Below are 17,772 nucleotides of genomic sequence, written 5' to 3' on the forward strand. Positions count from 1 at the left end.
TCACCTCAGGCAGTCAGTACAGCACATTTGATGCCACCAGTGGAAGTATGTAACTCTATCCAGAAGGGGGGAAGTGTTTATGAAGTTAGATGCAGGTACCCTTGACTGCAGATGATCCTATCACATCTTCCTCCTAAGAGATTTATTGACAAGATAATAATCAATTTTTCATTTAATTTTTAGTGCCCATATGGAGTGGCCAAGAGGAAGTAACAAATCAGGACTCTCAGATGCAGCTGTCCAACAGGTAACGCTGAGTGTAGATTTGCATGTATCCAACTGAAAGCCATACACTTCATAGCTAACATAATGGCTGTTTGCGTGGCATGTACTTACCAGGCTTCTGCAAATAAAACTAACAAGTATGGACAAATCCAGAGTGCATGGAAGCAGTATTTTCTCTTCTTTGATTTCTTATCTCAAAGTAGATCTAAGAGTATTTTGCAAGCCTGATATTTAGATATGCAGTTGACTTTTTAAAGGGTGGAATAGACTCCTTATTTGTAGGCAGTGATTTACCACTTCTATATTTAGGATACAGGATCCTGTATCTAAGGATATTGGCTATTTTCTTAAAAGTAGAGGAGAATTGGCCCATACCACTTAAAAATCAATATGTATTTATTAATCCTAGTTGAATACATTTGGAAATTAGTCTCATGTGAATGGATAACCCCCATTAAAATTTCAAGCAGAAACCAAGTATAATGCACAGATCCTTGAATCTTTTGTGTTTATTCAGAGGCCTTCTAGGGGTCTGGACCCCATAGGTTGGACTCTACATACTATATATTTTCATGCCATTTGTTGTTTTACTGTCTCATAATATAACATCCTTTCCTGAATTCTGATTCAGGTGATTTTAGCTTTTTAAACCTTCAGTTTATGGTTTTTAGACTGTAACAACTGGAAAGAATAGCCTCATATTGAGAATAGTAATATGTTGTAGAATCCATCCTAATCTGCTTCTCTATATAATCCTGCATTTATAGCTTTCAAGAGGAGTGAATTCAAACATGTTTGTTTAATTTGTATAATTTTTAATTAGTTACAAAAAGAATGTATGCACTCATAAAACTTTATGTTTAATCGAAGTATAGTTGATTTACAGTGTTGTGTTAGTTTCTGGTGTACAGCAAAGATAAAGCTTTAAATACTGCAGATGTCTATAAAGTGAAAAGCAGGGGTAATTTCATTCTCCAGAAACAACCGCTATTAACAATTTAGCGTCCATGTGTCCAAACGTTGTTTTCTCATGCTTCTGCAAGGATTATCGTCATTATTGTTGTTTTTATAATACATTTATGCTATTCGTATTATCTTGCAACTTGCTTTATTTCCTTAATAATAAATGTTGGATATTTTCCCATATTGTATACATAAATGTATTTTATGTTCTCAAGAACTGTATATGGTCCTACATTTGGTTGTGATCTATTTAACAAGTCCTCTTTGGATGAATTGTTTCCAAAATTTTTTCTGTCTCCAACAAAGCAAACATACTTATATGTATATCTTTGCATAGTTGAGCATATTGCCATAGGACAAATTCCTAGAAGAGTAATTTCTAGATCAGGTGTTGCCAAATCTTCCTCTTAAAAACTTGAATAATTTTGCACTCTGAACAGCACTTATGGGAATGCCAGTTTCTCTGTAGCTTCTGCAAAAGTAGTTATCAGTCTCTTTCTGAAAGTCGCTCAGTCATGTCCTACTCTTTGCGACCCCATGGACTATACAGTCCATGGAATTCTCCAGGCCAGAATACTGGAGTGGGTAGTCTTTCCCTCCTCCAGGGGATCTTCCCAACCCAGGGGTATAGAACCCAGGTCTCCCACATTACAGGCAGAGTCACCAGCTGAGCCACCAGGGAGCCCATTAGTCTTTTCATTCTTTGCCAATTTTGATGGGCAAAATTGATGTATTTATTGTTTTAGCTCATATTTAGTAAGTATTAATGGTGGTAAGCATCTTTTTATATTATTAGGCCATCTGTATTGATTCCCTGTGGACTGCCTAATATTTTAAGAAAAGCTTAATTACTGGGCTATCTGTTGGTTTTCCTTACAATTGTCATATAACTCTTCTGTGTCATAAAAATATTAATACTTTATACATAAGCTAAAACTAAACATACATATTTTGTACATTTTCTGAAATCATGATTTGTCTGTTCTGTTTTTTATAATCTAGGGCCATGGAACTACTAAGGGTAAAAGGTCAAAGATCATGGTCTGTTGGACTATCAGTAGCTGACCTGCTTGACAGTATTGTGAATGATAAAAAGAAAGTACATTCTGTATCAGTTTTAGCAAAGGTAATTGCTGTTCTCATTGTCTCATCGTAGTTTTAAATATTTACATTATTAATATAACAAAAAAAGTGCTGTTCACAATGTAACCTGATGTCTTGAGTATCACCAGCTTTCAGAGTAACACATGGGAGAAGATAGTTTGGTCTAACCCCTATCTTGCTTGGCTATGGGAAGTCTGGACTTCTACAAGGTTGCCTTTCACTCCCATTAATTTTTGGAATTCCCAAGAAGCATTTATATATTCCATAAACGTCTGGTTGTCATGTATCTCCTTAGCTAGCCAGGTCACCCCAGGCTGACATGCCAACTGGCCTCAGCTGGTCATCAGGCTGTTTCTCCAGTTCAGGTTGTCCTTTACTGCTTTATTCCAAGTATAAAGTCCCTAAAGCACAGCTAAGATGAGGCACAAATGCTTAACCAGATATTCGCAAAAACTTAGGAATACTGGAAGGGAAATAAAACATGGAAGGGAAAACTGAAAACAGGTTACCAAATTTGACTGCCCTCAGAGCCCATGTTAAGCCTCTCCCCTGGGAATCCACTCTAACAATCTTTTTTCTTTCTTTCTTTTTTTTTTTTTGAGAGTTTGCTTTATTATTATTATTATTATTATTGTTTTACAATAAAAAACAAATAGCTATGCTCTCAGGAAAATGAATTTAAAAAGAAAAATCACAGAAATTTATTAACAGCATTTTAAAAAGGGCTTTTGAAAGATTTATTGAAATAAATTGTCTCAGCCTAAACATTTAGTCATCACTTTTTTTTTCAGTTACTTCTCAACATTCTAAGAACTTTGTTATATAAAATACATTTAACTTTGCCAATAATTTTAGATAATACTGTGTTCTTCCCCAAAAGGACTACCATAAAACTATGCTTTCAGACATTAAAGAAAAACTTGATCCAGTAGAACATAAGTCTGAACTATGTAACCTGTGCTTGCATGTTTCATATCCTTCAAGTCAAATGCATCAAGGATTTGAAAAAGTTCAGACCTGGGTCTGCTCCAAGGCAGGTGGACACAACATCTTAACTTTCCATGTTTAACTAAACCAACAGGAACCAAGTTATGAAAACGAGGGTCTCCAGGGAAGAAAGATATAAAAAATATCTTTTATTTCTTCAATAAAACCCTTCAAAATTTACTCTCCCATTTTGTAAGGCCCACATTTCCTCCAAGGATCAAATCCACAACCTTTGGCGTTGCCCAATTTACTTTACCAAGGAATTAAAACCATGAACCAAAGCCTGATGCTTAACGCTTTCAGTGCTGACCTTCCCCATGTCCAGGAGGGGGAATGGGGACAATGAAATAGAGAGGAGAGGACAGACAAACAGGATATACCTGTGAGATGCAAGAGCACCAGCATTAATGGAATAAAGCCAGCTTTGGATACAGAGCTCAGAAAGTTAGTCCCTGGGATGCAACAGGTCACCTCCTTTCACTACATCCCTGGGCTTTCCCCTTTCTGCTCCAGATATGAAACCAATGACAGTCTTTTTTCTTTACCTCTATCCTGTTACCCATATTGCAGGGTGCTAGCTTACCTCCCCATAAAGGGAGTATCTTTGACCAAATTCTTCCCTTCTCACAAAAATGAACTGGAGTTCATTTAGAAACTAAATGAACAAAGTTTTTTAAAAATTCAGCTTGTATCACTTTGTAGTTCTAGGACCAGAAAAGGAGGAAAATATCCATATTTATGATATTAACTTTTTGCAGTGATGTAGCTCTAATCCTAATTTTTTTTCCTTTCAGGGATATTATGATATAAATAGTGAAGTGTTTTTAAGTTTGCCTTGCATCCTTGGAACGAGTGGAGTGTCTGAAGTCATCAAGACCACAGTGAAAGAAGAAACAGTGACTGAGAAACTCCAGAGCAGTGCGTCCTCCATCCATGGTCTCCAGCAACAGTTAAAACTCTGATTCTAAAGTTCAGAGTTACCTGAAAGGAAAGGTTAATTTTACCAACACATATATATGGAGTGGAGAACTTCTCTATCTTATTTATCCTTACAAACTGCTTGATTAAGGTCGGTGGTTCTTGGTTGGCTTTGTAATTTATATCCTTAGGTAGTTAGATAAGAAGGAAAAAAAATCTAATTTTCTCTGTTCTTGACATTATCTATACTGTTCTTTAAACCTAAGCAGAGATAAACATTCATCTGCAATATGCATTATTTAAAAGTTATGTATCCTCAGTTAGCACATTCAGCACTTTGGGAATATTTTAAAAATCATAACTTTTTAAAAGAAAATTACCCTTTAACTGTTAAACGTCATAAGCTGAAGGCCCAGTATGTCTGTATTTAAAATCTGTGCTAGTTCTACATTCAAAGGATCCAGTTTATGCTATTTTCAGTTTTTCTTTAAAATAATGTTGGTAAAAAACATAATAATAATAAAGGGGTTTGTTTTCCCTCTTCAAATTAATTAGCTACCAAAAAAATGGAAAAGAAGTGTGCACATACTTTTCTTTGTACACATACTTTAATATAGTAAAAAGGAAAACGCAGTTTTTAAATATATGAACAAGAAGTGTAGTTTAATATCCAGCAGGACTGTCCTTTCTGCAATTTTCTGTCATCTCTTCTGGGCTATATAAGATTTCAAGCATCTTAAAGAACACACCATGCCATAAGTAGAACCATAGAGACATGCATATTTTTAGTGGAAATAGGTTATGAATGAAAGCCAGGCATTTACTTTAATATATGAGGGTTTCGTAAAGGCATTGGTCTTAATGGGGAGAGACTGATCGAATGGGCTGATTGTTCTGAGCATATTCTTTAACTACTGAAGAAATGATTCATGGTACATCCTTTAACTACTCCTGAAGAAATGATGCAGGGTGCACCATTATGCACCCTGAATGGGTGATGGGTCAATAACATCTTCATATGTGAAAGACAGCATATTATTAGGAATGTGACACATAACTAATAGCAGCGCCTAGCATCAACACTTCCAATATTTCAGGCAGTGTCATAAGCACTTTATTGTTTTATTCCTCAGGGCCATTTATTAATCCTCACAGTAACCCACTGAGGTAGAGACTATTATCATCATTTTGTAGAGGAGGAAATTGAGGTTTAATGCCCAAAATCTCATGACTAAGGGACACTTATCCATACCACCTCTACTTTTTCTAAACTCTAGAAGAGGAAAAAGGCCTAAGAGTCAAAATAGTTACCACAAGACCATAAAGCTGGGGTCTGTACTCTGATACTCTCATGTAGGGGCTTTTTTTTCTTCAACATATTTTTTTAGAAACACTGATTCTTTGACTTAGTAAATTCCTTAGTAAATAGCTTGGTGGGGGGTGGAGGGTGGGGGGCGAACTGTATGCACTGAAGTAGGTATTTAGTTATTTAGTCATTGAGATAGTCTAGACTTGGAGCCTGCTATGCACCAGGTGCCATATTAGGCACCGCAGATACAATGGTGAACAAACCCTGGACTAGGTACAGGCTCCCATGGTGCTTATAATCTAGTGCAGGGACAAACCTCACAAATAAATGTACAATTCCAAGTGTGGTACTGTCATATGAAGAAGTCCCAGGTGCTTTGAAAGCATATTATAGGTGAACCTAAACCTGGTCAGTGAGATGGGAGCCAATGGATTATAAGAGCAGACACATTTTAGGCAGAGAGGAAGTAGTTAAACTCATGCTGATTTAGCATAATAATGGATGCTTATAATGATGAGCTTAAATCATAAAGGAAAGGTGAATTTATTCAATGTTCCATGTTTAAGAAAAAAGAAAAGTATTTAATATGCTTGGAAAGGTGTAAAAACTTTGGACATTTGAAGAAATGAACATTAGTTCTGTGTAATTTCACTACATGAATAGGTTATTTTGGTGTTAACTGTAACGGTGTATCCTCACTGTCCTTCCGTATGAACTAGGAAAGTAAAACTAAAAGCACCGTTGCTTGTGTTTTTATCCTAGCCTTTTCTAATATCAGATACCTAATTATGCTCTTGAACAATAACCTAATTACAAGATACTGTATAAATAGAGGAATTGCTAAGAATTAACTGCATTATAAAAAGAACATGTCAGTACAATATTTACTGACTGTACTGTTATTCCAAGAACTGTGTTAGAATGAGTAGTCAAAGGTGAATAACAACAAATTGGGGGGATGGGATGGGGGAGGGAATAAAGCAAAAAAAAAAAAAAAGGATGAATAGTTATAGTCCTTGCCCTACGGAAACCCACAATATAGAAATAATTCTATCACATATTTTCTTGAGTGTTGAGTATTATAAATCACATATAAGTTAAGAAGTAGTACCACCACCATCTCAGTGTGAATTGGTGATAATTTGACATTCATGATGGTTTCTATTAACCTTCATTTTTTTTTTATCTTTCCAAAATCATGCATTCCCTCTACTTGTTATGGTTTTTAATGGGGCTTGGATTAAAATGCTTCTTTGATATTATAACAGAGATAAATATTTTCCAACTTACATTGTATCAAATAATTATTCTTAAATATCAAGAATAATGAATCAAATAAATTTTGACTTGAAAATTACCAGGAGATTCCTAATTTATTGAGTGGAAGGAAATTTATTCGGATCGAAGAGAAAGATTCTTTCATATGATTCATAAGTCCTCAGGATATTTAGTTACTCCATTTTAAGTGGCTTAACTGCAAAATGAAGAGAATGTATTTTGTTATTTTCAAAATTTTAAAAATTATTTTTAACAAAACCTTTTGAAAAATATATAACCTACATTCTTCCAATTGATAAAAGCAGAGTTGCTCTAATTGAAGGTGCTTCTGGCTAATAAGCTGTGTCTTTAAGAATAGCTTGAAAACCATATATTTTTAAGTGACAAAGAAGAGGTACAGGGAAGGACAGACTGTCCTATAGTTTGGTTTGACTGAAGCTGTATGCTTAACTAGTATATAGTGTCCAAAGAAAGATACCTATTAGAATAGAATATTTTATGTGTGTGTGTTGGCAACAATATGTAATGATGCTTCCACATATCTTCACTTAGGCCTTCTTTATGTGACCTTCATTTAGATGCCAATTTAGAAGAGAATTAATACTACAGCCTGTTCCTCAGTACCACGATGCTAAAATTATCCAAATAATCATACTTCACACCCCCTCAAATCCAAGTGCCCTGAATGGCATGGTACTTACAAAACCGGTAGTGAGGTGTTTGACTAATGTATAATGACTTTTATATATGTGTATGTATATATATATATATATACACTTATGTATAATGACTAATATAAATGACCATGAGGAGCTTTTATGGGTAGTAGAAATTCAGTTAAGAGTACCTATTCTTGGGCGCGCACGCCATGTGTACCAACTGCTTGGGACCGTGCCCGGTGAGGCCCGAAGGCCTGCAGTTTGGCCAGCCATATTCCTCTCTGCGGCGCCCACTGGGGAAGACATATAAGAAATTTGCATAAGACAGCTGTTCAGAATGGAGCTGGAGGAGGCTTATTTGTGCACAGAGATACTCCTGAGAATAACCCAGAAACTCCATTTGATTTCACACCAGAGGATAGAGGCCGTTGTGAAAAACTACCCAGAAGGGCATAAGGCAGCAGCTGTGCTTCCAGTTCTGGATTTATCCCAGAGACAGGATGAATGGCTGCCCATCTCTGCTATGAACAATGCTGAAGAAATTTTACAAGTACCTCCAGTGAGAGTGTCTGAAGTATCAACTTTTTATACAATGTATAATCAAAAGCCAGTTGTAACACATTCAAGTCTGTGCTGAACTCCGAGGGCATACTGGAGGCCATTCAGAAAAAGACTTGGAATAAAGGTTGGAGACTACACCTGACAAACTTTTCCCTCTTATAGAAGTGGAGTGTTTAGGGGCCTGTGTAAATGTACCAATGGTTCAAATAAATGGCAACTACTGTGAGGATCTGACACCTAAGGATATTAAAGAAATTATTGATGAACTCAAGGCTGGCAAAATCCCAAAACCTGGGCCAAGGAGTGGACACTTCTGTGAGCCAGCTCGAGGTCTTACCTCTTTGACTGAACCACCAAAAGGACCTGGGTTTGGTGTGCAAGCAGGCCTTTAATTTATATTCAACTGTAAATATGTCAGTGGAGAAATAAAATATGAATCTCTTATCTACCTAAACTTTTTATATTACGTGTTCATTTCCATCTGTGTACACCTTGCTTGTAACCTAGCAACTTACAGCTGTTAAGTATCATGTCAGAACTTCAGAGCACCATTTTCAACTGCTTGTTCACTTTTTCAATATTAGGGTGCTGTGAAATAAAAATTCTGTCAGATTTCAAACAACAACCAAAAAAAAGAGTACCTACTCTTGCACTGTACAAAACCATGAGGATCTGAAGCTGAGCCTGATTTCAAAGACTTGGATTTTTATAGTGGACAGGCTAGTACACACACCAAGTCCAAGGAAGAAGTTAGCCTGTATTATCATTCATGTCGGGCACAGTGGAGTTCTGATCTAAGTGAATGGTCTCTTGTAAAGAAATTACTGCCTGGCTTCCTGTGAAATGAGAGCTCTGCACTTTGCCCTTGTGAATGTAATATGAAGCTTAATGAAAAACAACCTGACAACCAGAGACACCCTGGGCATCGCCTAATCCAAGCCTTTCCTCTGAGTTGGAAAAAAGCCTCGAGCAAGCCTTGCACTTGCCTGCAATTATCAGAAGGGTAAGTCAGTGGCAGAACACTTTTCTGACTCCAGTCCAGTCTTCCCACTTGACGCATCAGTCATTAAAGCTCACTGGAAAGGTACTCCTACTTTTTACCCTCCCTGCACCTGCTCTTTTAGTGTGAGGGCAACTGTGAAAGAGCTGCCGATCTTATTATCCCGGCTCGGCAATTCCACCCTCGGAACGGGTTTCCCTGGAGCTGACCTAGGCCGTCAACCCCTACCCACCGCCGACCTCGGAAGTGACGCAAGGGAAGCGGAAGTGCTGGCGTGGAGGCCGATTTCCTGTTGCTAGAGGCGGGGGGGTGGGGGGCTGGCTCGTCTGTGTGCGGTTGTGTGGGGCGGCCTGGGGCGGCCCCGGAGCGGCTGACCCTCTGCCTGCGGGGACCGGAGTCGCGAGGCGGCCGCCATGGCGGGGTCGGAGAGCCAGCTCAAGAAAATGGTGTCCAAGGTGAGGCTGCGGCGCGCCCTCTCGGCGCACACCCACCACTCCCCCCCGCGCCGCCAGGGCCTGCGGGACCAGCCCAACGAGCCCCCCAGGCGGGCCCGAAGCCCCGGGCTTCCCCCGGCCGCCTCTGCCGCCGCCCGCACCAGGATGCCTGTCTCCCGGGGCCGGAGTCCCTGGGCCGGAACCGGCGGGGGGCGGCGACGGTCAACAATGGAGCGGAGCCGAGGCCGCCTGCCACCTGCCGCCCGCCCTCTTTTCGGGGAGAGAGAGTTTGGAGCGGTCTGTGGGGCAGCATAGTTTTCATCAACACAAGGAGGGGGTTGTACTTAAAACTCGGTCTTGGGCACCCCCGCCCCTCCTGTCCCAGTGCAGGGCTCCTCATTCTTTATTCGCCCTTCCCTCCCGGCTTCCTGAGGTGGTGTCCTTTTCAGTTTGTATTCTTCACCCAGCTCAATAGCCCACCCCGCGGGAAATCGTAACTGTTGGTTGAATTGGCTCAATTATGAATAGAAACGTCCTGAGAAGCTCATTACGTCGGGTGAAATAGAATTCCATTATCATTCCAGGGTCTTTGATTTGCTCAGAGTGACTCCCTTTTAATTGTATGCTGCTTATAAAGCCAGTTGATTTACTTTGAAATTTTTAATCTAAACAGTTCAGGACCGGTGTGGGTTTGCTTTCTGGTTTTTCTCCTTTTTTAAAAAAGTTGTATTTTTCAGTTGTATTTAAAGCCGTGAATTATTTTAACAACTACTTAAAATATGGCACCTGATACCGGAGTGAATTGGGTGCTTTTTGGTTGGTTTGTTGGTTTGTGTTTTTTTTTCAATTTATCAAAGCTAATTAATGGGAATAAGATGTATGTGAAATGGTTGAGAGTTGAATATTCTCCAGTTAAACAGGTTTACCTTTAGATACTTTTGTTAAAATAAGAATGGTAGAAAGTGAAGTAGTTTAAAACAGTTTTCCGTATTATTAAAACACATTATTATATGTAAACTTATTTCTTAGAAAAATAGACTTTTTTGCCCAGTAAAATCATCCCTATAGTCTTTGATTGAAGAGCAAATAATCTCTAAGGAGAAATTAATGATTTTTGAAATAAAGCTACTCTTTGATTTTTCTAATCATATCTTAGAGGCTTCTGATTTTCTTTCTTTTTTTCTAATTAAAATATAGTTGATTTTCTTTTGATAGAGTAAACTTATCTTTAATTGCAGAAGAAGTTTTAGGGAGCCTTAGAAAACTGTGGCCTGAATGTTGTAGCATTTAGTTTTTCAAAGTACATTATTTTATATACTATGTAACTGAAGGGTGTCTGTTCCATAGCATTTATAAAAATCTTTTAATTGATTACATTGTCCTTAAAGTTTTATTCCTTCATGTATGTGTATGAAAGTACCTATATATAAGGACAAGAATATTCAAATATTGGTTTGGAATTGTAGAAACCATAATCAAGTTTCCTAAACTTTCTGTTGAGGAACCTGCCTTCGAAGACAGAGGCAGGACATCTTTAAAAGATATTTTATACCTACACCTGCCATCTCCTCCCTCCATCCTCTTTATATCCTAAGAGCAGAGAAGGACATAGTTTGGTGGAAACCAGCACAATACTGTAAAGCAATTATCCTTCAATTAAAAATAAATATTTTTTTAATAAAAATGGACATAGAGCAGAGGTGGGAGAGAACATTTGTCTTTCATCTGGTTCTTGACCCAATGCCTGAAAAATTGAGTCTCTTACAAGTGGTGGTGTCACTTCTGATTACTGGCATCTTTTCTATCCAGCTTGTTAATAGATAGATATGTAGGAGTAGTAAGTAGGATAATAGAAGCTATTTGTGGAGTTTTTTCCTTCCGGTGGAGGATTAGCTTCAGTTGTTATCCTTTCAGGTAGATGTGGCCCAGTGAAAGAACTGGTAGCCAGGACCTGGGACACATTGCTAGGGTGATGGTCCTTTACTCTTATCTGATTGTGGAACTTCCATCTCCCATCATATTATATTACTTTGGGCTACCTGCTTTGACATATGTTTTTTGAAGTATAATTGACATACAACATTATATTATCTTTTTATATATTACTACAGTTATTTTTTTCCTTAGAGCAACTTTTAGCTTCCAACTTAAATATAGCTTTTAGCTGAACATCCTTTTCTGTCATCATCTTTGTAATTAAGAGAGGTATATCTATTGTTGGTCCATCTTGCTTTACACAAATTATTTAGATTTTTCATACAGACAGCTATCTGTATTCTTTCATGGCTGTATGTAACAGCATTCCTATTGGTGGCTGCTGCTGCTAAGTCACTTCAGTTGTGTCCGACTCTGCGACTCCATAGACGGCAGCCCACCAGGCTCCACTGTCCCTGGGATTCTCCAGGCAAGAACACTGGAGTGGATTGCCATTTCCTTCTCCAGTGTGTGAAAGTGAAAAGTGAAAGTGAAGTCGCCCAGTCCTGTCAGACTCTTTGTGACCCCATGAACAGCAGCCTGTCAGGCTCCTCCGTCCATGGGATTTTCCAGAGTGGAGTCACTGCCAACTAGTTAGGAGAGAGCTGATACATTAGCATTACATTGTAATGCACTTCACACTGTTTTATTAGATTCTAGGGATACAGTAGTGAACAGATAGAAAACTCTGTACCTGTGGAATTTAAATTTGCATAGAAGGAATAAACAACTCAGTAAGTTCATTAAGTAGCGTGTTGAAGGGTGTTAAGTGCTTTGGAGAAAAGTAAAGCAAGAAAGGGTGATAGACTTCTCAAATGTGAGGATAGGATAGGTTGCAGTTTTATAGAATAGTAAAGGAAGGCCTTCCTGAGGTCTGTTTAATCAGAGACCCTGAAAGCGGTGAGGAAGCAAACTGGAACAGTCTAGAGTAAGAACGTTCCAGGAAGAAGGAAAAACAAGCTCAAGGGCCCTCTTGTCATGCATGATAGAGAAACAGCAAAGGGGCATAAAGGGGCTGGACTGGAGTGAGAAAAGGGAAACAGTGCTGCTAAATAAAGGAGTGGTAGATTTTGGAGGGGCTTGCAGGCCACTGTCAGCATTTTGGCATCTCCTTGCCGTGTGGTGGGGCTGTATTAACAGTATAGCTCAAGCTGCTGTACTGAGGCTGGACCATAGCGAGTTCAGTAGAGTAGAGGGATAGCCACCCCTAAAAAGGCTGTTGTATAATAATAACCTCAGTGTGGCTCTGAAGGTAGTGAGAAGGGATCAGATGCTGGAGATTTTGAAGGTAGAACTAACAAGATTTTCTGACAGACTCACTGTGGATGTGTAGGAAACCAAGGCATCCAGGATAATATCGAAGTTTTTGTGCTGAGCATCTAGAAGGATATGGATATGGAAGAATGTAAGAGAGGTAGAGGGAGAAGGCTATGGCACCCACTCCAGTACTCTTGCCTGGAAAATCCCATGGACGGAAGAGCCTGGTGGGCTGCAGTCCATGGAGTTGCTGAGAGTCAGACATGACTGAGTGACTTTCACTTTTCACTTTCATGCATTGGAGAAGGAAATAGCAACCCACTCCAGTGTTCTTGCCTGGAGAATCCCAGGGACGGGGGAGCCTGGTGGGCTGCCGTCTATGGGGTCGCACAGAGTTGGACATGACTGAAGCAACTTAGCAGCAGCAGCAAGAGGTATAGAATTGGGGGGAAGACAAAGGGTTCAATTTGATCATGTTACATCATTTGACTTTCATTAGATATCTAAGTGGAGATATCAAATTGGATATACATGTCTGGAGTTCAGGAAAGTGGAATTTTTAAATTTGGAAGTTATCAGTGTATAAATGGTATTTTAAGCAATGCATGGAGGTCCACACCTGAGTAAGTTTAGACGAAGAAGATCAAGGACTGAGCTCTGGGACTCAATCGATCAAAGGTTAGAAGAAGAGAAAGAACCAGCCAAAACACTGAGAAGGGGCAAATACAGGAGAGGAAAAAGAATGTCTTGTTTCTTCTTTTATTTTTGTTTAAATGTCCAAGAGTCCGTCCTTTTCTGAGAGTTCTTATCACTACAATATCATTTCTTCTTTCTTTGAAATTTTTAATGCTGATTGTTTTTGACGTTTTCTTCTGTTCCTTGCATTATTTTTATTCTTAAAAGTGAAAGTCGCTCAGTCCTGTCCGACTTTTCGTGACCCCATGGACTATACATCCCATGGAATTCTCCAGGCCAGGATACTGGAGTGGGTAGCCTTTCCCTTCTCCAGGGGATGTTCCCAACCCAGGGAAAGAACCCAGGTCTCCCGCATTGCAGGGAGATTCTTTACCAGCGAAGCCACAAGGGAAGGCCAAGAATACTGGAGTGGGTAGCCTATCCCTTCTCCAGTGGATCTTCTCGACCCAGGAATCAAACCAGGGTGTCCTGCATTGCAGGCGGATACTTTACCAACTGAGCTATCAGGGAACACCCATTTTTATTTTTAGTTCCTTCTTTTCTGTTTGTTTAGGTCTGTGACATGCTTCTTGGAGACTTTCTTTTTGGAATCGCTGACTCTTCCTTTTTAAGAGAGAAGCACTAAAAGCTGATTGAAAGCTTTGTGTGCGTGAGTGGAGCTTGTCAACTGGAGCTTCAGGGTGTTGTGAGCACATGGAGATTCCCATCTCCTGGTTTCCTAGTCTGCTCAGAGCTGTAAGCAAGGTTCCTAGGTTTCCTGGACTTGAGTGGCACAATGCATGGGTATGAGAATACAATACAGCACGTGATACATTGCGGGGCGAGATTGGTATGGGCTAAAGGGAAGTCTGGAACAGAATTGATTGATAGGGAAAGATGTGAGCTAGGTCTTTGAGAATGAGATTTGATTTGGTGGAGAGCATATTTTAAGTTGGAAAAAGCTAAAATGAAGGTAAAGTTTTGAAGAGGTGACAGAGAAAGCTACTGAGGTTCTTTCAGTCTTTATTTAATTGTTATTGATTAGTCAGAATCATTATACTTTAAAGAAAAGTGCTATTAAGAAAATAGTTTTAAAAAAATTGAACTAGCAGTATAATTTGTGTATTTGTTCTAAACTAAATACATTTTTTACTTTCCTTTTCAGTACAAATACAGAGACCTAACTGTACGTGAAACTGTTAACGTTATTAGTTTATACAAAGATCTCAAACCTGTATTGGATTCATATGGTGAGTTTATGTATAAAAGTACCAAGTTGGAGTTTACTGTTTTTGTTAATAATCATAGGTTTTCCATTTTCCTTTTAAGTCTATTGTTTTTTTTCATTGTAGGACTGAGCCTTTACCTAAAAATGTGTTCGGGGGAGAGGAAATTACAAGATGTAATAATAACATCTTATATTTGTTTAGTTATTTTAAGCTTTAAAATACTACTCTAACAAAAGTGGTGCAAATTTAGACCTAGAAGTGATGTTATAGATAGTATAGTCCATCATTTCCAGAAATAGTATCCATAGTTGTGAAGAATGTTGTTTTGGGGGGTGGGGAGACGGAGGGGATTCTGTGGATAAGTTTGAATACTTGCAGGTTAAACAAAATTAAATGGATTTCTTTGGAGCAAGATTTCTCAGAACCTTTAATATGTTTATGTATTTTGTCTCACCAAGAGGGGAGAGAAGCTAATACATTGTTCAGTATATTCTAGAGTTAATTAGTGAACCGTTTTTTTCTCTCTAGAGCATCTCTTTGTATTCTTAGGAATACATTTTGTGAAATTATATTCTAGACTATTCATTTTATAGATGAAGAAAACACTTAAAAACTGTTGTCCTTAATTCTGTAGAGTGTGTAGGTGATGGTTTGTGTCCACTCTATTGAGATGAAATGAAGTTGTGACTTAAGTAAGAAATGACAATATTTAGAGGTGTTGTTAATAGTCCTTTTGGCCCCACCAATCCTAACGTAATCTCTCCAACCCCGTCTCCGTGTAGACAGTGTGCCAGGGCTGAGGGAAACTGTGCTGCCTTGTGCCTGTAGTGAGGCCCCTGGCAGTGAGTGCAAGGAGCTGAAATTTGTAGCTGAGACTCACTCTAAACTCCACTCACCCCAAGGGCTTTGTAAACAGGAGCCTGGTGGAGAGGTGGGAGGCAGCAGAGGGGGAATCGGTCCTGAATTTCCTGAACAGTCGTGAACCAGAAGTCCTCTCCCACACGAGGGCCCAGCTCTCCCTCCTGTCCACCTGCTGCACTGTGTATTTAGAGCTGCAAAAAACTCATCTTTCCAAAGTTAGAGTTACTTTTAACATGGCTTCTCTTGGGGAATAAAGTGACTAAGGCTAGAAAGTTATGGTAAGTGTGTAGTTTTTAATGAATACTGAAAGAATAAATGATCAAAATTGACAAAGACTGCAGCCTCATTGAACAAATCTTATATAGCTTTGTGTGACTGGACCAAGTCTAAACCATTATCATCAACATGCTTTTAGAGTAAATATCATCCTAGAATTTAATGAAGTAGTCTTTTTAAAGCACAAGATCAGAGTAAATTACCTCACAGGGTGTAAGTGTCAATAGTAGATAAAAGAACTGAGGTCAACAGTATAGTTCTGTGTTCTTGTACTGTACATTATAGCCCTTTCCCATATAGTACAGGGTTAATTCCAAATTGTTGCAAATAATAGCTGTCCATGGAATACAGATTATGTACCCTAGTTATTCAGTCAATTATAGATAGGAAAACTTGTGTGAGAAATGCTTGTATTAAAAGATGTCCATATTTGTGAAAATCTTTTTTCCTTTTTATTATTGTGGGATACTACATTGGGATTGAAAATGACAGTGAGTGGGAGTGAACATCTGAGAAATCTAAAATTTAATGCTATTAGGTTAATATTTGTGGAAGTGAAAGCATTAGTCGCTCAGTCGTGTCCCACTCTGCAACCCCATGGACTGTAGTCCACCAGTCTCCTCTGTCCATGGAAGTCTTCAGGCAAGAATACTGAAATGGGTAGCCATTCTCTTTTCCAGTTAACTTCCTGACCCAGGGATCGAACCCAGGTCTCCTGTATTGCAGGTGGATTCTTTATCATCTGAGCCCCCAGGGCAAAAATTCATAGTGATTTTTAAGTAATCTTATAATCATGTTGGTTGAAGACCCAGAGCCCTTATTTGTTGATACTATAGCATTCACATATATTTTCCCAAGTAATTCATAGTATCTTTACTCATTCAAAAGTTGATCCCATTAAGTGAATCAACAAAGGATAATTTGTTATTGGACAAAATGTTTGAACATTAGCAGGTTTGTCCCTTTCAAGAGTAATAATGCATTGTAGCCATTGTTTCAGAAAGAATAACTTATGTAAGAGTATCTGTCAAAATGCTTATTGATTAACTCAATATTCTTACCTTTCAGTTTTTAATGATGGCAGTTCCAGGGAACTAATGAACCTTACTGGAACAATTCCTGTGCCTTATAGAGGTAAATGTCGTCTGTGATTTATGTTTCTAGCATAGATGCATTTTAATTCATACTTAGTTGCCAAAGAATTGTAAGTAAATTAAGCTTGCTTTCTCATGACTTTCATGATGATATAGAAGCTTTAACTTCTAGTTGAAGTTCATTTGGCAGCAGCATCTAATATTTTCAGCTTCCTTACAAAGCTTCCTTCGCCACCACCTTCCTTACAAAGATTTATCAACAAGTATGTGCCTAGGGGCACTGGAGATTTTTGTTTCAGAGAATCTTAGAACTAGAAAGGGATCTTGGCTGCCTCCTAGTTCAGCCTCCCCTCCTGTTCAAACTTACCTGACAGTGGGAAGCTGTGTAATGTAGTGACTAATATAGAGGCTTTACAGGCAGGGCAGAGTAGGGTTTTAGTTCTTGCTTTGTAATGCATGCTTAGTCACTTCAGTCATATCTGACTCTGCGACCCCATGGACCATGGCCTGCCAGGCTTCTCTGTCCATGGGATTCTCCAGGCAAGAATACTAGAGTGGGTTGCCATTTCCTTCTCCAGTGATAAAGTACAAAGTGAGTGAAGTCGCTTGGTCGTGTCCAATTCTTTGTGACCCCATGAATGGTAGCCTCCCAGGCTCCTCTATCCATGGGATTCTCCAGGCAAAAGTACTGGAGTGGGGTGCCATTGCCTTCTCCAAGCTTTGTGGTAGTGGTCATCTGTGGCATTTGTATAATGGTCCTAACTCAAAGAATAATTAATTTATAATAATATATACTGCAAAGGACTTAGCTCAGAGACTGGTATATAATAAACAGGTACCAAAATTAGCTATTATCTATGGTTGTAATGCTGATGAAGGATAATTACATCTCTTAGCCAGTCAGCCACCCTTTGCTAAAATACTTAAAGCGATAATGGAGCATTCAGCTTCATAAGCAGCTGTTCTGT

The 17,772-nt window shown here is 38.8% G+C and overlaps 2 protein-coding genes and 1 pseudogene across 7 annotated transcripts in view; all 3 read left to right on the top strand.

Moving 5' to 3' along the window:
• The window catches only part of UEVLD (UEV and lactate/malate dehyrogenase domains), a 58,152-nt gene extending 51,289 nt beyond the window's left edge, over window positions 1–6,863 (top strand). For 4 of the 6 annotated variants that reach the window (XR_011251651.1, XM_069565044.1, XM_069565046.1 and 1 more), the window contains 3 exons: window positions 184–247; window positions 2,191–2,314; window positions 4,074–6,863. Coding sequence is in view for 3 of the 6 variants with exons in the window: in XM_069565044.1 (XP_069421145.1) it covers window positions 184–247; window positions 2,191–2,314; window positions 4,074–4,241 (356 nt within the window). In the remaining 3 variants the exon portion in view is untranslated. The remainder of the gene's footprint in view (window positions 1–183; window positions 248–2,190; window positions 2,315–4,073) is intronic. The other 2 variants (XR_011251650.1, XR_011251652.1) reach the window with 2 other exon arrangements.
• An 823-nt stretch (window positions 6,864–7,686) lies between these two features.
• Window positions 7,687–8,458, top strand: LOC138426483 (NADH dehydrogenase [ubiquinone] flavoprotein 2, mitochondrial pseudogene; annotated as a pseudogene).
• Window positions 8,459–9,240: 782 nt separating this feature from the next.
• Window positions 9,241–17,772, top strand: part of TSG101 (tumor susceptibility 101) — a 43,007-nt gene continuing 34,475 nt past the window's right edge. The window contains exons 1-3 of the mRNA XM_069565047.1: window positions 9,241–9,459; window positions 14,510–14,594; window positions 16,779–16,844. Coding sequence (XP_069421148.1) covers window positions 9,418–9,459; window positions 14,510–14,594; window positions 16,779–16,844 — 193 coding nt within the window. The 5' untranslated portion in view covers window positions 9,241–9,417. The remainder of the gene's footprint in view (window positions 9,460–14,509; window positions 14,595–16,778; window positions 16,845–17,772) is intronic.

Source organism: Ovis canadensis, chromosome 21 (genome assembly GCF_042477335.2).
Source record: "Ovis canadensis isolate MfBH-ARS-UI-01 breed Bighorn chromosome 21, ARS-UI_OviCan_v2, whole genome shotgun sequence".
NCBI classification, from domain to species: Eukaryota; Metazoa; Chordata; class Mammalia; order Artiodactyla; family Bovidae; genus Ovis; species Ovis canadensis.